This window comes from Protomyctophum parallelum, assembly GCF_964188405.1.
Source record: "Protomyctophum parallelum genome assembly, chromosome: 2".
Lineage (NCBI taxonomy): Eukaryota > Metazoa > Chordata > Actinopteri > Myctophiformes > Myctophidae > Protomyctophum > Protomyctophum parallelum.
Window position 1 is genome coordinate 31,293,961 of NC_139699.1, and position 21,778 is coordinate 31,315,738.

The window sequence follows — 21,778 nt, forward strand, 5'->3', positions numbered from 1 at the left end:
ATAATTCAGACAAAGATGGGAGAAAGGTGTAACTTGTACCTATCACCACACATACTGGGAGCAAGCTATGGAAAGCATGTAGCGATTGCCTCTTCTGGACAGAAGTTTTAAGACATGAGTTTTCAGACTGCAGTGGAAACTGGAGGGAGTCGGTTCCATAATGTCAAAACAGTACGATTCATGTCCCAGACTCATCACATCAAAAAAAGAGACCTTGGGGGGCTTTGGTTATAGAAGACATTTCAAATTTTTATTCCTCGACTCACCATCGACACATACACACACGAAAATGTACAAAATAAATGTGGCTGTCATATGCCACGCAGACGGAGCACTGATAACGCTGTGAAAAGTAAAAAACTGGCTTATTCATCATCCTCTTCCTCTTCATCACTGATGACATATTTCTTTGCCTTCTTAGTTGCCGTCTCATCGCCGTCATCATCATCGTCGTCATCATCAGCCTTTCTCTTGCCAGAGCTTTCACCCTCCTGCAAAGGAACACACACACACTTATTTAAATGATTTACAACAGTAGCCAAACATTGAGTACTGCATCTCAGGACGCTGTGTACATGTTATCATTTCAACCCATAGTTTTATTTGCAGCCTCAACACAAAACTTTTCCCGTGGCGTCAGCTGGTGCTGCAGACAGACACTTTATGTTCTTTACAAGAGACTGTTTGTTCCCATTTACTTAAGGAGAAAAGTAGGCTTTGAAAATCTTTCGTCTCCTGTACTTCCCTTCCACCGGTGGTGTTCTGCATTACAGTGCCCCCTTTCTGTTCTGGCTGGTACTGCACCTACCTCGTCACTGTCCAATTTTTTGGCCTTCATCAACCTCTGGGCCTTGTCGTCATCAGAGCCTTCATCGCTGTCGGATGAGTAGATCCTCGCTCGCTCCTCTGGATGGGGTGGGGAAGAATGTTAATGACGACCATAGAAGCATCGTTGACTTCAGACACGGAGCGAAAAAGTGAATGCACCGATTACACAGCACACATAGCTTACACTAAATATCTTTACAGGAAATAGTCAATTTACAAGCCTCATATTCAGTGTGGCGTCGAGAAAAGAGCCCTAGAATAGAAGTGCCCACACTAAGTGGTACTCTATACTCTTAGGTTCTCACCCCTGAGGCCTCCTCCTCCTTTGTATTTGTTCTTGATGGCGGCGAGGCTGACAGCCTCCTCTCCATCCTCGTCGTCGTCATAGCGGTCCGGCTCCAGGTAGCTGCTGCTCAGCCCTCTCTGGTGCTGCTTCTCCCTCATCCTCCTCTGCTGGGACTCCCTGCGGATGGAGGCGCGCAGGCGCTCCTCCTCTTTCTACAACGGCACACAGGGAAAGATGATGTTCAGATCCATGCATTGACCCAATGCAACATGTCAAGGACCCCCAAATCTGCTATGTATTTGGTGATCGATGAGATTTGTCAAGATTTTTGTATAAAATATGGTTAAAGACAAAGTGGTGAAAGTTAAACTGATGCTGGGTGGGCACGTCCTTACAAGGACAGCTGAAGGCCCACGTACACTACTTTGAGAACCGCTGACCTAATGGAAATTCATTGAACCCAAGCATCCCATTCGCAGAAAATGGAAAATGTAGACCTCAGGGTTACTACTAGGGGTGTCCAACCGATAACCGTTAAGAAATTGGTAGGTAACCGACAAACCAACGGTGAACTGATAAAATAAAAACAAAAGCCCACGGGCACCCTGGCCTCTTCCAACTTCCTCCACGTTATTAGCCTACACTAAGTAAGTGTGTTCTAGCAGCAGCCACCGGACTTTCGCTTAAAGGTATATTCAGTGATTTCACTTAATTCAAATATCACTTATTTTTTTGTTTTGTTGTGATAATCCTCCCTACTATAGAGTGTGCTGACCATATAAGGAGTTCCTCCCTGTCCCCAGTTAACCCCTGGGGGTCAAAAAACCTTAGGTTTCGTTTTTGACTCTCTATCCTGATTGGACGAAAGGCTGGGTCCCACAGCCAAAAACGAAACCTAAGGTTTTTTGAGTGAAATCACTGAATATACCTTTAACACATTTAGGCCCTCATTTATCAATCGAGTGTAAAATCTGCCACAGATTCGAGTGCAGGTTTCGTAGTACACCCACATCGCCACGGCATTTATAAAGTGATCGCAAACAGCTGATCCTTCCTTAATTTTGTTCTCACGTTAATAAATGTCACGGCTGAATTTGATCTGGCACGCCCTAAGAAATCAAGCCTCGCCCTCGTTTTTGCGACATGAACGGCAATACGTTTCCTGAAACCATGGTTATATGAACAAATAGGTTTCTCCCGTGCCTTGCTGCCCGCCTCACCCCCCTCTCTCATACACACGCACAGCACGCACACGCAACTTGCAAGCCCAACTAACTGGTGTGTTGTTAGTTGTATATTAAATTATTAAAGTATTTTTAACCCTTGGAATGCCAGGACCAATTTTTTTGTTTGGGTAACAAATTGGCATATTTTTAATTCATCGTTTTAACATACAAGAAAGATCTGGTGGATTGAAGAGATGTTTTTCTTTGTTCATTCATGGCAAATGTATTCTCTCGATTCGCCACCAGATGGCGGGAAAGCATCATTATGCTGATTTTGGCTAAAATAGACGGATCTTCCTAAGTCACTTCCGGTTGAACGATCAACAACATCCTGTAGTAGTTTGACCCTAGTCAATAGTTTGGCTGGTCCGGATTGCTAAGCTAATGCTATATTTTTCATAACTAAGTCAAATTAACCTCAAATCAACCCCAAAAGATCGCAAAATATCAAATTTTTTACACCGACGCACATAGAGACGGCGCGCGTGCACGATAGCGCACGATCACGCGGATTTCGGCCGTTTTTTGGTAAATTACATCCAACATTAGTGATATTAGCGAAAAAATATTAATTTTTGCTCTTTTGACCCCGCGATAACTGATATTGATTGTCATTCCGTTTTTTCCGTTAACGGGAGGTTTAGATTTTTCGATTAATTCCGTTTTTTCCGTGAATTGTAGGCCAAGGGTTAATTTAATATACAACAAGATATATTAGTGAACGAAAACCTGAACCTGTGAACCATAATTAAATAACAAATAGGCACACACACGCTGCTGTTTTGCAGGTGCTCCTCCTGTCCTGTCCTGTCTGTCTGTCTGTCTGTCTCTCTCTATCACAGTGGTCCGTCCGTGACCAACTGACCATGCACGTTCCGACGTTCGACAGTCTATTTAGATTGCCTCCAGTCGTTAGTCACTGCAGTGGCCGGGCTGTCAACTGTCATTATATGAATGTGCAGCCAAAACAGTATATAGCCTCATGTGGCTGGTGGTGGGCAGCGTGGGCTGGCTGGGTAATATACCTATATCTCCGATGCAGTTCCCACTTGCGCTGGGAGCCTGGCACGGTACATTTGGCATTCGAGCGACGCGTCGGGTTTATTATATTGCACATAGGCTACCGTAAGAAAGACATCGGCCTTCATGCTGTAGATTAGGCTACAGTAGGCTATACCTGCACGTTGGGACTCTCCGCAGCTGAGCTGCAGCAGCTGCTGCACTATACTCTCCAACCGAAATATTTCAGCACAGACAGCCCAAATCCTCGCATGTATGCGCTCATGCAAAACACTGTTTAAATGGCTTAAGCATCTCTTGCAACATTGTTTTTAATTGCGCGATTTTATCTCCTACTAATTTCATATGACACATGTATTCCTTAACATTTTTATTTATTTATTTTTTACATGTAGCCCATATACATTATACATACCTTTTATATAAACATTTTAGGAGTGAATACATATATGTTTAGATGCCTGTGACAGCCTCTCAGCAGTTCAGACAAGGCTGCTCCGCTTGAAAAACAGCGTACGCCAGCTGCAGAGTAGACGTGGGTTTTGATCGTTGTCACGTTCAATTTCAAGCTTTGCCGGAAATGTTAAATGCCGAAAATGTCGGTAATTTCGGCGTGCGCCCATATTTTGGCGTACGCACGGTTGATAAATGAGGGCCTTAGTGCCGGAAGTGCATCAAAATAGAAGCTCCGAGGTGCCAGAGTTGTCTGATCACTTTTACTCTGAAAGCCATGAACCGGACCTCACATCCCCGATCATCTTATTACAATAATTCAATTTCGGTTCTCTCTATCGGTGACACCCTGCACGCACGCACATAAAACAGCTGATTATAATCAGATCATGCTACTCGGAGAGCCAGCAACAGAATGGACCGTGGTAATCGCTCTTGTTGCTCAAAAGTATGGCTTCACTATAGTAGACAATCAAAGCAGTTAGCGTCCACTGTCCAGATGCCGTGGCCGCGGTGCTCGGCTCGCACACAATACAACAACAAAGTTAACTTCGGGAGAGAGCCCCCACAGATCTGCCCTTCATGCAACGAACGGCAGATCGATGAGCGCATGGGGGGTTTTGCAGCCTGGCGCACTGGCGCAGCTCCATGCGCGTTGTGGATCTCTCATTTTATGGAACGAACGTACCACCGGTATGCTGTTAGCTTGTTGCTAACGGGACCCTCTCTCTCTCTCTCAGACGTTCTCTCTAACACGTCTCTAATCACGTCTTTCTTTTTTTCTCTCTCTCTCTCCCTCCCGTTGAAGCACTGTAGTGTTGCACTGTTCTGATGTGATATTACCGGTATATGAAATAGACCCTGCTGATCATGTCTGTGTGTCTGTGTGTGTGTCTGTCCCGCTGTGACACCACCCACCCGCCCGCCACCAGAGGGCGCAGCTGTAGCACACACACACACACACACAGGGCGCAGCTGTAACACACACACACACACAACCACACAACCACACACACACAAACAACCACACACACACACGAGCTGCGTTCGCTTCCCACGTTTGCGCGTCTTACTTGTTTTTATGTTATTATTTGCATCTGAACTTGTCAGTAGCCTAACTGTAGGCCTTTACCACAGTACTGTGGTAGTCTACTGTGGAAGAGGATGTTACACTATTTATTCATTACATGTCTTAAATTGACATTGAGCTTTTTTGTTAAACATTTTACCTCTCATCATCATTTCAGTTCCATCATTTTGGAACCGAAATAGGGAACCGTTAAGAACCGGAATCGATAAGCAGAACCGGAACCGGACTCGAAAAAATCCTAACGATACCCATCCCTAGTGCAGACTGTGCACCTCTTGACCATTTCATCTTCCGCCGCAAGCCACCGCTTGCTAACATGGTTGAAATAGCCTAAAATCAGTCCCAAATCATCCATGCACGCAGCCTTTAGTGGTACGAGATACCGGAGTACGATGTTGGGAGCTTAATAAAACATAAATTAGAGGTGCCAGTTACCATATCAATGGTTCTATCGCTATAACACGGCCGCGACCCTGTCTTGGACAATGCTGTGGCACTTTCCAGCAAAGGGAAGAGCAGGCTGTTCTTCCTGAGGAGGCCGAGATCGTTTGGCGTGTGTACCAGAATGTTACATAATGTTCTACCAGTCTGTTATGGCGAGTATTCTCTTCTTTGGAGTAAAGTGCTGGAGGGGGAACAACAGAGCTGGTGACACAACCTAAACAGGTTTGTGAGAAAGGCAGGCTCTGTTGTGGAAGGTTACGAGACACAATGGATGCTTGGCTAGGACAATCAAAGCATAACCTGGTTTCTCATGCTTTCTTGCACTGACCAATGGACACTTTTTTTTGTTTGGCTTTGAACTGTTGACTTTGTCTTGTTTTTCCTAAGATGAGACGGAGTAATTTATTTGGGTTTATTATGACGCACTGATCGACTGTTTGTTTATCCTTGTTTGCACGGTTTATTATTATTTTATTTTTGTATTATTATTTTATTCTTTCTAGCCCTGCGGGATAATAAACGTATCTATCTATCCATCTATTGAAAATGGAAGATTATTACTTCCGGGTCATGCGGCTAGGAAACGGCTGTGTGTGTATTATGCTGGCACTGGCTACAGATCACCGCCTATGGTAAAGGGAGGGAATGTGTTAAGTGGTTTAACACAAACTGAGCCACAGGTAAAACATTATGCAGTGACACCAAAACCCTAACAATGAACACCTCTAACATTGCGGAAGGAGCCTTGCAAATAAGAAGAGTTATTAAGACGAGAGAATATTACCGCATGTCAGTCAGTGTTAATATTTGTCTATTCAATCACTTCAGCGTCCAATATCCTGCAGACGCAATGGCTGCTAGTCTACTGAATATACTAAGAGTTTCCTACACAAAGATAACTAGATAAAGTGCCAATCGGCACAGGTCTCCACCAGGGCAGGTCAGGTTGTGGCCTCATGGTGGCGCTCTAACAGGCTGTTGAGGAAGATTTGGGCCGGAGGTTGGTGTTGGAGGGATGCAGGTACAATGTTTTTGTTTTGCACAAAGCGGCCTCCTGGTGGCGCTATAACAGGCCGTTCTGGAAAGTTTGGGGCAGAGGTTCATCGTTGGCATCCAGGGAGTGTGTGTGCAAAATTTGGCATTGACCGGTTGTGTGTGTGTGTGTGTGTGTGCGCGAGTGCATGCCGCGACTTGGCTTGTTGTAGCGCCACCATCAGGCTGTTGAAAACTGTGAAGTGGCATTTCTTCCTCAGCCTAGTGGGAATATGCGTGCACAGTTTCATCGCAATCGGACGCTGCGTTGAGGAGTTGTGGCGATTTGTACAAAGCGGGCTACTCCTGAAAAGTGTAGGAGCCAATCGTGGCCAATCAGGATGGAATATGAGAAATCAAAAAAACCTGTCTTGATCACATGACTATGGAGATCATGTGTAGCGATTTGCGTGAAATTTGGATATAAATATAATAGAAAATGTGTTTTACATATGTCGGCCTCCTGGTGGCGCTATAAAGAGCAGATGTGAAAAATTCCAGGCAAAGGTTTTTCCTTGGCCTCTAGGGAGTTGGCATACAAAGTTATCCACAGATCCGTGCAGTTAGAGGTAAAAACACTTTTGGGCCAGTTATAGCGCCACCTTGAGGCTGAGTTGAAATTGTTCATGTGTCATTTCGTCCTCGGCCTAGTGGGAATGTGGGTGCACAATTTCACGGAAATCACGCGATGTGTTCATGATTTGCAGCATTTTGTTTGAAACTGAGCACTCCTGTGAACTTTGGAAGCCAATGTTAACCAATCAGGATAGAGTCTGAGAAATCTGAAAGACCCGTTTCGTTGAATGGCTCTAGAGAGACTGTGTAGCAATTTGCGCGATGTTTGGACAAAATCTGTAGGTGTACTGTGCAAAAACTTGTTTTGCACAAAGCGGCCTCCTGGTGGCGCTATAACAGGCCGTTCTGGAAAGTTTGGGGCAGAGGTTCATCGTTGGCATCCAGGGAGTGTGTGTGCAAAATGTGGCATCGAGCGGGTTAACGGTGGCCGAGATTAGCTGCTCACGGACACACGGACGGACGGACGGACAGACACACAAACGGACGGACGGAGTGCAAAACATACTCTCCCCACATGCCTTCGGCCTGGTGGAGACAAATATGTTCACAGTAGAAACAGATCAGACATTCACTAATGTGTCACTAAATTCTACATAGCTGCATTGTGCAATATCAGATTATGACTTTATGTAACCCATTTGATCTTTTAGTCATACATGAACTCAATCACTCACAAAACAACACACCCAGAGCGTGAAGTGGTGAATGAAAAAAAGCACAACCAGTTGGACTTCAATACTCATCATCATCATCACATTTATACTCAAGAGTGCAAAGTGCAGACTTATGGTACTATCACCATCTCTTTAAATCTCAATAATTTAAAAGTTATCATACCTTTATCATCTCATTGCGCTGGGACTCAGGGTCACGTCCAGCCATGGGAAGGATCCTGATCTTCTGTGTCTTGGAGCAACGATCGGCAAGAGACAAGGTCATCTTCCTGTGGGTGGCGCTGTCTGTAGAGTGTGGCCTGGCAGGACAGAGAAAGCATAAACCTATTGTTATGGCCTTCTATAAGGTTGCATTGACACCAGGATGTCATACTGCGATTAAAACGAAACCTGCTGCGTATTGTCTGAAATTGCCCTTCGTTTGGGCAAGTGTGAAGGCCTATTCGAATTCTGGTGCGGATCAAACAAACAAATTCATCAAAAAACAGAGGTATCGGGTGGCTTCCAAGTGCACCAGAATTCAGTTCAATGTAGGTGTGAATGCAATTGCACCAAATGGCAAGTGAAACAAAATAAACAATGATTATAGTAGTGCATATGTTTTTCAATGTAATATTCTATAATGGGTGATAATGTCTGAACCAAATCATTAACTTTGTATTACAATATTAACCAAATAGGAATGATTTAAATATAATTTGCAGCTGCCAAATGCATATTTGCAAAATGATCGCCACGTGCGTGGCTGGGTGGTTAGTCAAAGACGCAAACAGGAATAAGCAGTAGGAAAGTAGACCGTGTCATGCTCAGTCCACTCGCTGTAGGCTACTACCGTAGAAGCACACACACCTCTCTCTCCTGATTAGATAATAAAAGGTGCGCACCTGTGACATTGATCCTGTTGTCACTGTGTCTGCCCTGACCGGGTGCTCGAGTGAACGCTATGTTCCCGAAGATGTTACATTAACGTGACATGTTTATTTTTGCATCAATAAATATGTATTAATTTCCAACCTCCTGGCCTGGGTGGGGACACGCAGAGGGTGCTCAGCACCTGTGACTATACACTACGCACCTCAAATAGCCAATCTACAAGCTCACAACACATCTGGCAGTTGTGACGACCCTGTTCAGAGCGGTACAGAGAGTGAGCAGCCCATGGTTCCTAAAATGTAGTTAGTTAATATATTAAGTTAGCTCCATGGTGAAGCTGCAATGGGTCGCACGCCGAAAATAGCCAATCTACAAGCTCACAATGTGTCGCGTCGCCAACGTTTAAGCTAAATCAACATGCTTTCATTTTGCTGTCTATGCATAAAACACTTTGCTAGCCAGCTCTCTGGTTAAGCATGCATCCAATTTTCAGGTACAGTATTGGCAACACAAAATTCTGAAACCTGTATTCATATTAACCACAGCCACTTGGATCTCCACGTTGTAACCCAATGTTGTGATGCGATGTGAGCGATTTGTTTCTGGAGCATACTAAAGGTCCATACACACAGTGAACGTTTATTTTGTACGATTCGTTCACATTAATTGAAACTGCTCGTTTGTGTTACAAGTACATGCACACACTGAGCGCAAATTCACAAAATCAGCGTCAATATATCATCAATCATGAATGAGGCATTCAGCAAAATAAAACTACATTATGTGAAATAATCGTGTTGCTTTTTCTTATGGTTTATTCAAACCATACGAAAAAGCGACACGTCGCTCCCGGTGTGTCCCGGTGTGTACCTTTAGTCCCAATTCCTCATCAAGCCAGCAGTGCACTGCTTATCATAATACTCAATCAAAACAAGTGCCGATCTGCTGTACAAGGTCTAGGAGGGCAGTCAGGCAGTAAATCAGCTTTTGCAGGCATGCTGCTAGTCCCAAAAGACAGAACATCCAGGTAGGTGCAGAGGGTAAGAGGCTTACAGATCAGTCCGATTGCTAGGAAACAGGGCAGCTAGTACAGGGTGAATCTGGGAGTTAAAGCATAGAGGACATTTCTGGATATAGATCAAATAAAAGGTGCTATTGTTATAGGGTCGAGTTGAAACAAGCTCTGGGGGTCATTAAGAGACCAGGTCTGGCAGCCGAGGAAACGCACTGCAAAAACAGTGACCAAGCAAACTCACATTTCTTTCTCTCTTTCTAGCCAGCCCAAGTCATCAACACATTCTAATTTCTCACTCCTAACTCGTCACATACCGATACTCAGTTCAACAAACTGGGTGGGTGGGTACACCTTTAGTCTCTTTTAAACATTCAGGCTAGTCCGAGTCATGTGATGTATAATGCAGGCCATTTATACTTTATACTATATACTTTAGCTAATTAAAAAAATAAAAACGAAATTGAAACTTAAACAAGGCAGGTACATCTTCGGATTTGAGGTGCTAGGCAGGAGAGTGTCCACACAGAACGGTGCAAGGTCTGCTTCTGTCAACTCAACTCAACACTGTTCCAGTTGCTTACCGATGATAGGCGTACATTTCATTCGATTTCATGAATGATGGAAACACTGACATTTGGGGTCGGTCTCACCCTCTAAATCAAAACTACCACTAAGGTAGTTTTGTTATTAAACAGAGCTGAGAACTATCTCGCCTATTTATAATTAATAATCAGTCAGATTATCCATATAGAAGCAGAGATCTGTCTCTTGCTCTCTCTGCCGTGCTTGGTGCCACTCTTTTCTGAACGTATAGTTCATCTGCATACACTCACATAATAATCATTATAGTTAAAAGGTGTAAAAGGTGTAAAAGGCCCTCAACAGGCTCCGTATACCAAGTGAGTGTGGAAGGGTGGAGTGTGTTACCTGAATGTGAGTTTGGTTTTGAACACAGCCTGTCCCTGTAGTCCAGTACCCTGTCTGATGAACAGGTGGTTATGATCACCCTGCAGAGGAGCTTTGTAAACATCAAACACCTCATTCCCAAGGTGCAGTGACATGCTGTGGGTGAAAAGAGAAAAAAAACTTTATTCTCTACACTACATGTTCAAGTTTTTGTGCTTATAAAGCCAAAGCTACAAAATACAGACCTGCCATCAGACCATTTGACAATGCGTGCGTTGCTCTCACGTGTCTCATTGCCCTCCTCATCTTTCTTTGCTCTCCAGCGAATGGTATTCTCCACCTACAGCAAGAAGAAATGGCTGGTTAGCAAGCTTGAAGATCTGCTTGTTAGCAAGTCACAGTATAATTCAGGCAATATTCTCCCTCCTTGATACTAAATAAAGGTAAAATGTGTGTATAACAATAGAAATTAGATAAAATTATAGGAATACAAAAATGTATAAAATATAGTGCAACAGCAATACATATAGCCAAGTGAACTATTATCTGACTGTAAATCTGAAATCTTTATCATGTAAATCCATAATATATTCAGTACATACATAATAGATTATTGCAAAGCTACATTTAACTTTATTCTCAGTCATACAACACATTTGACAGAAAACCATTATGTAATGCAGCAAACCACTGAAACACTTTACATTATGTTAAAATAAAGTATTATTTTTTACACTTCGATACACAAAACAATGTACCTTAAGTTTGAGCCTGGTCCGTCCCTCTTCATCCAACATTTCCTCGTCCTCAAACTCATCCTCATAATACTGAGGATCGAAGGGCCTGTGACAGACCATACAAGAGTAAATACAGGACAATACCATACAATAATTCTGTTACATGTACATTTACAGGATCAGCAACACCCAACAGCTGATGCTCATCTCTGGTGATGAGCATGCCTACTGCCCATAGACTGTAAAAAATATGGACAAAGCGTTCGCCGGGTCTAACATGGACGTAAAATGAAGCCTGTTATTCCTGCACTGTAAGTCGCCATCTTTCTAGATCCGTTTGGTACCAGCTGGCCATTGGCTGGCTCCGTTTTGGACCAGCTGGCCATTGGCTGCCCAGACAACGAGGCGGGACTTCCCCCCTTCTTCTCCGTTGGTTTTTATTTTGACTCGAGTGGGAGGGGAATCCCGATCATAGACTGTAACGGTAGCCACGCCCCTCAGAACATACGCGATGGTTTTTTTTCCTTTATGGTCATTTTTTTAATTAATGGGACCATAATTTTCCAAAAAGAATATTATGACATTAGAAATGAGACTTTAAACTAGTGACTGGAAGAAGAAAGTATTCATGACCATGTTTATTAAGGTAATACAGTCTAGGTGAAGTTGGGCCAAAATACATGGGCCTCTATGGAGCTATGGGGCTTTTTGGGTCCAGTCCAGCGCCACAACAGGCCATTATATGAAATACCGATTTCAAATGAGGCTTCACGAAATATCTGGCTGACTGCCCCCCTGCTACTGCCAGTACAAACAATGCACTATAGTTGAGCCACAGCATCCTCTAGTGGACAAACTAGCAAATAGTGATAGACTTCATTATTATTACAGTAGTTTTGCACTTTTAACGCAGTGCGGCAGCTCAAAACAAGTTTCTGATGTTAAAATCTTTCTTTTCCAATCATTTCCATTGTTGAGTGAATCTTGCAAATGGATATACGGTGGCCAAGATGCAGGACTCTGACCTGGGCTCCACAGACAGGAAGTTAGGCAACTTGACAAAGTAGAGGTCAGATCCCAGATCAGTGCTGACTTTGGGTATCTCCACCTCAATGCGGGTCTCAGGGACTGGCTCCTCGTCGGCTCCACGACCCCTGTGACTGTCCATGTCATCCTCTGCATCCTAGGCACACAGATAACAGGTGAGATAATGTTTTGATATTCTTTTAATGGTGTATCGAGTAGCATTCGTCTTAATGCTTGCAAAAAACAACTTTCAAAAGATTTAGTTTACAAGTCGGAGGGTGTCTCGGCACACACAGATGGACCAGATCATTATTACTTAGAAAGCTGAATGTGCTGGGTAATGGGCAGAGCCAGAACCTGTAAAAAATAGTTAAATAATATACAGCAGCAACACAGCGTAGGAAAACGAGACTACATTTAGGGGTTTACAGACAGCATCAGGAAAACAAATCACACAATTGGACCAAATTAGCACACTCCAGAGCTCGGTTTCCATTTTGGCCCCCAAAGGCTCTGGTAAGCGCGCATATATAATACAAAACATATCATATCAGCAAGTACTAAAAAGAAATACTCATATCAGCGAAACCAAGTACCGAAAGTACCTTGTACTTTTTGGTCTGGATAAAATAAAATAAAACTACAGGTTTGGGAATTGGCTCCCATTTTCAAACCTGAAATGTTTGACAAGCATAGCAACAAAACTAACTTAAGTTGCAAAAGGTCAGTTGTAAGACTTAGGGCCGATTCATACTCCTATTTTACCGCTGTTTCGGCGCTGTAGTGCCGAAATGATTTCGGCTCGTCAGAAGTTTTCAGTAGCACCGAAGAGCCGACTTTAGGATGGTACCCGCCCCCCCGAACCTCAAATGACGTCAAATTGTAGGCTCTACAGAGCCGAACCGACTTTTATTCGGCTCTAAAATAGGAGTATGAATCGGCCCTAAGACAAACCAGGGGCTGTCCTGGAGTGGGAGGTTTCTCAGCATCACTGTCTGAAGAGATGTCATCAGCTTCTCCAAAAAGGTCATCTGCCGCTGGCTTCCTAGCTGTGGGGGTTGAGGAGAGAAAGATTGTTTTAAATAATAACATAAGACACTTTCAAGGTGTCTTTCAGTATACTGAGGCAGCATTGTATCAGAAATGCCTTAGGGAAACTGGTGCATTACATTTTGGAGTAAGAAAAATTGTATCATGAAATAATTTCTTACTTTTCTTGCGTCCAACATCACTGTCTGAATCAGAATCAGAGGTAGCCTTCTTTTTTGTTTTCTTTTTCCCGATGAAATCATCTTCACTGTCACTGCCCTTTGGAGACTCTGAATAAACAACAACCACATGTGGTGAAATATATTAACCACACAAAATAAATAGTATCATGTGGATTGAATAACTTGAATAACTCAGAGTTCATGTGGCCAGCCATCTATGACGCATTTATGAAGAGTCCTGGGTCCCATGGGTGGGGTTACTACTCAGAGGGAAACTGAATGGGTCTTTGTCTTTGATTTCAAGGGTTATCATTATGGTTATAGTCATGAATGATCAATTGATCTGAAAATTGAACTATTTCACATTTGAAAACTTTAGCCATTAAAAACGATAAAATGTCACATAATCTATTATCTTAAATTCAAAGCCAAAATGTACATAGAATATAAAGTATACCAGTGATGGTATATACCATCACTGGTATATACTATATAGAACATATCTAGAGGAGCAGAAGATATACCAACTAATAAGCACTAGCAGAGGTAGATAGAGGCAATATGGATGGTAGGCTGAGCACACACTGGACTCTTTCACACCAAAACAACTTTGGTTCTAGAACTGGTTCCATTCTTTGTTATGATGATAACAAAGAATGTTACCATGCATAGTCGCACCTCTTGGTACCACAGCACCTCAAAGGCCCAACCAGAATAGTGACATGCACTATCCTGAGGGGAAATACTGTATTTTCAACCAGGTTCAAAGTTCTTAAAAGAAAAAGTAATCTCTTCCTTTCAGGTTCTAGTATGTGATCTCAAGGAGTAGGCTACCTGACTTCCTGTTCCTTGGACCCTCGTCGTCCGAGTTTTCTTTTTCCTCATCAGAGTGGCGAGGGCGACGCTTCTCATCCTCATCCTCGGACTGATCACTCTTTGCGCCTCTGCCCCATTTCTCATCATTCGATTGGTTCTCCCTTCCAGAACCTTCAACATCCGAGCGAGGGGTACCCGGGGCGTCAGAGTGAGGGGTACCGGGGGCATCAGAATGAGGGGTACCCGGAGCATCAGAGCGAGGGGTACCCAGGACGTCAGAGTGAGGGGTACCCGGGGCATCAGAATGAGGGGAACCCAGGGCGTCAGAGCGAGGGGTACCCGGGGCATCAGAGCGAGGGGTACCGGGAGCATCAGAGTGAGGGGTACCCGGGGCATCAGAGTGAGGGGTACCCAGGGCATCAGAGTGAGGGGTACCCGGGGCAGAGTGAGGGGTACCCGGGGCAGAGTGAGGGGTACCCGGGGCATCAGAGTGAGGGGTACCCGGGGCTTCAGAGTGAGGGGTACCCGGGGCATCAGAGTGAGGGGTACCTGGGGCATCAGAATGAGGGCTACCTAGACCTGTCTGTGGAGTTCCCGGTTCACTGTGCATACTGTATGGAACAAATAAACAGAATAAAAATAAATAAATTTGATACGATTTTGGAATTCATTTAAAACAATCCAGCAACAATCAAACTTTCAAACCAACGTACAGTATCTATCTTATCTATGATCTCAGTAGGAGACACTTTCTATAACTGCCTGCTCCATGAACACTGACAATACCTCAGATCAGATGGTCGGAAGGACGTCGATTGTTTAAAGGCGCAGTGAAACGGAAATGGTGAACAACATGAAAATGGTGTTTCAACATGAAACACCGGTCTGAAGTTTCTGAACCAATCAGAGCGTCGCATCCCTTCAGGCGATGGGACGGTAGCTAGGGACGGTAGCTATGCTAGGCGCAACAGCGTGGTGTTCGTTTATAAATCATATGGTCGGCCAGCACAACCAGTTTACTGTTATGTGGCTTATTTCTTCCATATGTTTTCAGATACATATTCTAGCGTGATGATTAAGTTGAAAGCGAGTAATACACTGTCTGGATGTTATCTGGAATGGAAATAAAAGTATTAAGAAATAAGAGTATTCTGTAATCAGTAGCAGCTGTGATGGACGGACGCGCAAATATGGGAAATTAAACGGGTGAGCTTCATTGTTATTGGCTTTTATCGATGTGTATCTCTACACGTCATCACGCAGCACGTTTTCGTTTTAATAAATAAATAATGCAATCGTTTTTATGGACCTTTGAAATGAGAATTTTCACATTTTTGGCATCCATTGTTAGGTATGCCCATATAATGACCACGGATATGGTCTAAAAGTGTGAAAAACGTCTTTTTCATTTCACTGCACCTTTAATGTCATGCTGTATAACATTCATTTGAGGAGTCTTTTTGGTGACACCTCTCATAGTTCTGTTGTCATTACAGCGTTTGTCTATAGGGCAGTACTGCAAGAAAATGAATGCTGCAAGGTCCAGCTAGTGCCTGAGGATATTTTGTAGCAAGTTGTCGGGGGTCAGACAAGTGAAGGATTAAAACAAAAATAATTTTGTTTAAAATGAAAGTTACACAGCACGACTTAAACAGTTGTAAGAGCACCCTTCTCATCATCTTTGCCACCACCAGCGGTAAAGCCTGCCCATGTCCTACCTTCTGTCTGAATGGGCACTCCCTCTCCCTGAACGAGGGCTCCCCGCCCCCGACATTGCACTGCCGGCCGGACTCCCAGGTGCACTGCCGGCTGCACTCCCCGCATCCGACCGATGCCCACCGTCCTCCTCATCCTCGTCTTCATCCCGATGGCCACGCTCGGAGCCACTGTGCTGTTCAGCATCAGAGCGATCATTGTCCTCTGGCTCCGAATGCATGCTCACATCTGACTGGTTCCCCGAGCGCTCCGACTGGTTGTCACTGCCGCTGTGTCGGCTGTGTCGCTCGTCCTCGCTGTCATCCCCAAACAGCTCCTAGTTGGTAAAGAGACAAGTGTTTAGCAGACACCGATTTGTGATTCACGATTTTCATCCACAGACTATAAAGTTCAACATGACAACATGTCTGATCTCAAGTACTGTAAGTAAGTAATTGTGAAGCAGACTCATGGAACCTTTTGCAATATGACGTAAAACTTAATAACCTCGTGGCTATCATAGGGAAGTTAGGGTATATACTCAAACTCAATAATATTGCCTGTCTAGAAGGGTTTTAATCGGTGTCGAATTTATCAACGGTGCAATCGGTTCAACGCAATGGGCCCAGCCCCCAAGGGGCCCATGAAGGGGAAGGGAAAAAAAAGAAAAGAAAACAGCTGACAGGCCCCTGTTTTTGTGAATGAAATAGCTGTGGCCGGTCGTGGTCGGTAAGGGGTTAAATGCTGAGTGTGAGATAATTTGTCCAGGAGTTGCGATGAATGTGACCTCAGTTCCCTTTAAAAAAAATAAAGTGGACCGGTGGATGGAAGTTGTCAAGTTGACACAAAAATGTAGTAGTGCTGCCTACTGTGCTATCCTAGCTAGCTAGCATCATGTTCACGTTTCTTTTTACAACACAAGCTACACAGGCAAAAGCTAGCAGGAGCGGTGGCTCTAATGCCTCTACAAAATGAAGCGCCAGCCCCACCAGAAACTACCCTACTTCCCGCCTCTCCATGCGGCCAGGAGGAGACCCCCCCCCCCCCCTCCAACCCAACCGCCCCGTCCCACTTCACCAGGCGGACAGAAGGAAGCTTTCACAGAGGTTAATTTCTATGCGTGAAACTAATGAGGTGTTCCACGCTATCCACCCGACCCGGGTGGTACTTCACGAGGACGCACGGCGCTTCGCAGACCACTACAGCAGGGATTTATCCTCAAGTTTCTCCAATCAACTCCTTGCATTCAGAGCCTGCTTTAAGTCTGAAATAGTAAAAAAGCCAACTGTGAAGAATATATGGCTAAGATGCTTATTGTGGAAAACAGGACCATATGATGTCAGCATCATTTACTGCGTTAATGTTATATCTCACCATACCTGCCACAAGTGCAGAGCGCTCATTCTCCAAACTCAAGTTGATAAGACTTATTTAAGAAAGACTCAGTGAACTGGCTATACTTTCTATTGAGAACTGCAGAGCGAGGGCTTTGGACCTGAGCAGTATTATAAATTACTTTGCTGAGTGCAAGACCCGTATCTAATGAGTGAGTACTATAACAGACAACAGCCATATCCATTCATTAATGCTGTGTTTTTGTAAGGCATAATGAGCTGTGTTTTATGCTTATGGCCATACTGTGGAAGTGGAATATAATCTTTGTGTAGCTTTGAGTGTCGGCTATATTTGATAGTTTGGACTGGAGACATCATCAGGCTGTGATAGTTTGAGCCCAGGTCAGGGCAGGCGTTTAGATAATTGATGTTGATTGACAGCTGGCGCTGTCGGTGGTGCTGAAGGCTGGTTTGCAACCATGAGTGTGTGGTTCTGTTTACTCAATGTTGTATCCTATGTTTGCATGCCAATTATGCCCCTGTAATGTATTTACCTATATGCAGGGCTCGAAATAGCGACCATTTTGGTCGCAAATGCGCCTGAATTTTAATCTTTGCGACCTAAAAATATATTTGGGAGCACCAGTGCCACTACAAATAATTACTGTGGTGCGCCTGGCTACAACGATCGATTGTAGAAAAACGGGCGCTCTGAGCCGCTCTCTGACATCCACTGCACTGTTCCTGTCTGCTAGTTGCACTAGCACTTGATGCTAACAAACCAACGTGTGGAGTGTGTAGTTAACTACTCTTTGACACAACGGTACGGGACAACGTTGAGCGCTGCATCGCTCACATTCCAGAGCGCCTCGGCTCGCAACTTCACCATGTGTCAGAACTCAGAAAGTACATTATTTCAAGCGTTCAGATTCAGAAAAGACCGGCTCCGGAGGCGGACCGGCTCAGCTGTGTGTGTGTGCATGCGTGTGTGCGCGCACAGCCGCACACGCATGCAAGAGAGAGGGAATGAGAGAGAGAGGAAGGGAGAGAGAATAGCAGACTTCTAAGTGTTTCTACATAGCAGCAGTATTGATACTTTTACTTAAGTAAAACATTAGAGTAATATACCCACCACTGATTAGAAGTGAGTAGGCATAGCTATAAATATAATGTTTTACATCGAAATTATTTTATATTAGAAATTCTAATATATGATCTAAATAGGCTATGAAGGTTAAAAACACAAAACAAAGAATAACAAAACAGGTGATGTGACTGGCCGGAATCAGTGTAGACTAGAGGGTCCTCATCTGGAGATGTTTGATGCCTTGTTTTTATGAATGTAAAAAATCGATTACATATTGGTGCTCCTTAGATTTTGGTGGGTGCTCCTAATTTTTTTCTGGTGCTCCTTCATTTTGAAATTGGTAGCACAAGTGCTACAAAGTAAAAAAGTTAATTTCGAGCCCTGATATGGTGAGTGCGTGTGCTGTACGCACAGGCGGGGGTGGGGGGCTACAAAATATTCTTGCACTGGGGCCCATCATCAGCATATTGTAATCTTGGCATCATATAATACCCTGAAAGATTTGTCAGAACAACTTTTAATAATTCACACCTCACTGGTCGACAAAAACACCTTGAAGACCCTAACAGGAGCCCTCTTACAAGGTTTCTTCGACTATGCATGCACCTCTTGGTACCACAGCACCTCAAAGGCCCTTAAAACAAGGCTCCAGACTTCCCAAAACAAATTGGTCAGGCTACTACTTGGCCTCACTCCGCGAACCCACCTCACCCCTGCCCACTTTGACAGGCTGGAATGGCTTAGGTAGGGTTTACAATTTAGGCATTCGCATCGAGTCTACCGAAGTATTAGGTGAGATTGTGACCTAAGACATGCCTTCAAACCTTGACTCCTTCAAAACCGCTCTCAAAGGGCACATGCTTTTTTTAATACTTGAAAATGGTGGGCTGTATTGTAAACAAGTGTAATGCTTTATGGTGTCGTCCACTCAGTTAACAGTTTTTGCATTGAGTTGTACTTGAACTGTACTGTAATTCTGCAAACAGTCAATAAATACTTCAATCAATCAATCAAACCCTGCAATTCGAAACTGGCCCTCGTAAAATCTAAGTGTATATTTGTATGTCTCTAAATGTTATGACGAATTGAACAAGGTGGACCCTCTTGTAAACTAGTGTAGTGCTTTATTGGGTCGTCCACTCAGTTGACAGTTCTTTGTATTGAGTTGAGCTTGAAATGTACTGTAATTCTGCAAACTGTTAATAAATACTTCAATCAATCAATCACCTTATTGATGCTGGGCTTCCCTGCATCCGGACGCCCCTCATCGTCATCGTCGGCCCGTTCCCTATCACTGTCGCTACCGCTGCCAGAGATATTACTGGCGGACCGGGGGGGTCTTTCCTGCTCCGAATCCGAACCGGAGCCAGACCCGGACCCGGCTGAAAAGATCAACAACATGCGTACTTCATTCAGGCTATTTCCAATGATACATTCAGAGATGAGATACACACAAGACAAATGTAATTTGTAATACAATTGGGTTAAGTTATTATAGCCGCTCAAATGTAATCCCGACCTAGGTTAAATTATAGCCGCTAAATGAGCATCCTAAAATCCTAAAAATGTCAATCTCACCACGTTGTTCATTATCACTATCGCCATCACTCCCAAACAATTCGTCCATGTCCGCCATTTCTCTCCAGTAGTGTAAGTAAACGTGACCTACCGGAAGTGATAGCAGACAGAAACGTTTTTGTTTCCTGCTGCTTCGGCGTAATGAATGAGCGACCTTGGAGCGACGTAGTAACATGTATCAGACACAGGGAGGCGCCACAACCATAGAGTATTAACACACACTACACACATCAAGGAGTATTACCGGTAGGTCAGGGGTCTTCAACGTTTTTTAAGGGCCCTTTGCTCAGAGAGATGTGAGGCAAGGCAGGGGACCCGAGTCACCGATCCCCAGGCCACTACATTATTTTAATTCATAATGGCTTCATATAGACTTGTTTGACAGCACTTCAAATGTAGCCTATGTTATTTTGTTTCTGCACATATCTTTTCTCCACAATCACAACACCAGAGGGAGTTCAAAAAACCACCACAACCCAGATTAGGTGGGGGTTCAATTAATTTAGCTCCCTGCCCTGTTCCTATGCCACTCAAATGTGGAATGCCCTACCAACAGCCATTAAATGTGAATCCCTAGACTCCTTCAAAACCACTCTCAAAGAGCACAATTCGAAACTGGCCCCTGTAAAAAAGTTAAAGTCACCCCCCTTTTTTCCATACTGTACATGCATTCGAACATGGGGCTAAATATGTTTTTTTTTTTTTTTTTTTTTTTTTACAACATATGGCAATTTCTTTATAAATACTTTAGGCTTCTAGTCCTACTAGACGGTGGCCCCAAGAAATTACATCTGGCCACAAAAGAACACAGGATCTACTGAATGTGAAGGTAGCCTACTGGGGGGATGCCATACATGTGTGTCATAGGCTCAATGTCACTTTGTCCCCTTCATATTCAATATGCAGCCGTATGTCAAACCTGTGGTCTCTAACCTTGGGGTCAAACTAGACAACGCCCTTAAACTTGATAAACAGGTAAATGCGGTAGTCAGCTCAAGTTTTTATTACCTAAGGCTGCTGGCTAAAATCAAGTCTGTCCTAAGGTGCACCTTGGCTTTTAACCCCACTTGAGTTTCTTCGGTCCTTGTAAATGTTTTGTTTCACTTTCATTGTGACGCTGTTGTGTCTTGTACTTCTCTGTGATGTGTCTCAGTTGTTTTCACTGTTTGTACTTTGTATTCTTGCTGTTGTTGTTCTGTGTGGTAGCTATAGTGTATTTGATTTTATGTTCTCCTGTACAGCACTTTGTAAACCCTGAGTTTTGAAACGTGCTATATAAATAAAGTGGGTTGGATTGGATTGGATTGAATTAGATACACACATGAGTGGCTAATTTGCGTTTACCATCCACTACAATAAACTGAAACGTTGCTTACCAGTATATTTCTTCATATAACCATATTAGATACAATTGAAGAAATGTGATGTATGAAAGTGGGTATCAAATAAATTCATTTGGAAACCTGTATTCTAATACAATTGTCTCTGACAGGGCTGAGGGCCTGACATTTAAAGGTGAAATGTGTATAACATTTTTTATTTTCTTCAGGCATGAGTCCTACGCACATCCTACCCACATCGCCTTTAGGTGTGCAAGAGACTTGCTTTTTATTTGCTTCAGGTATAAAATAATGTTGAGATGGCATGATGTGTTTCTCCGTGACTCATGTTCCAATTCACAAATATTTTCTCTGGCAAGATTTTTAGAAGTATGCACATTTCAGGTAGAATACCCTTAACTACTGTATATGAAAGTCACACTCTTGCTGTGGGTTGCAGCATCATTATGTAATCTGACTGCTAAAGCCATCTTGCTGTTGGTTGCACCATCATATGTAATCTGACTGCAAAAGCCACGCTAATTATTGTTT

At 43.6% G+C, this 21,778-nt stretch overlaps 1 protein-coding gene across 1 annotated transcript; it reads right to left on the minus strand.

Moving 5' to 3' along the window:
* Positions 1 to 223: 223 nt before the first annotated feature.
* Positions 224 to 19,983, minus strand: leo1 (LEO1 homolog, Paf1/RNA polymerase II complex component). The gene is made up of 14 exons (XM_083792894.1): positions 19,908 to 19,983; positions 19,557 to 19,711; positions 15,932 to 16,245; positions 14,232 to 14,824; positions 13,398 to 13,505; positions 13,141 to 13,235; positions 12,186 to 12,343; positions 11,182 to 11,266; positions 10,669 to 10,763; positions 10,445 to 10,579; positions 7,793 to 7,928; positions 1,134 to 1,326; positions 809 to 906; positions 224 to 491 (listed from the first exon to the last, which is right to left on the minus strand). The coding sequence occupies exons 1-14, from the start codon at positions 19,963 to 19,965 to the stop codon at positions 366 to 368; spliced, it is 2,349 nt and encodes a 782-aa protein (XP_083649020.1). The 5' UTR covers positions 19,966 to 19,983; the 3' UTR covers positions 224 to 365.
* Positions 19,984 to 21,778: the final 1,795 nt, after the last annotated feature.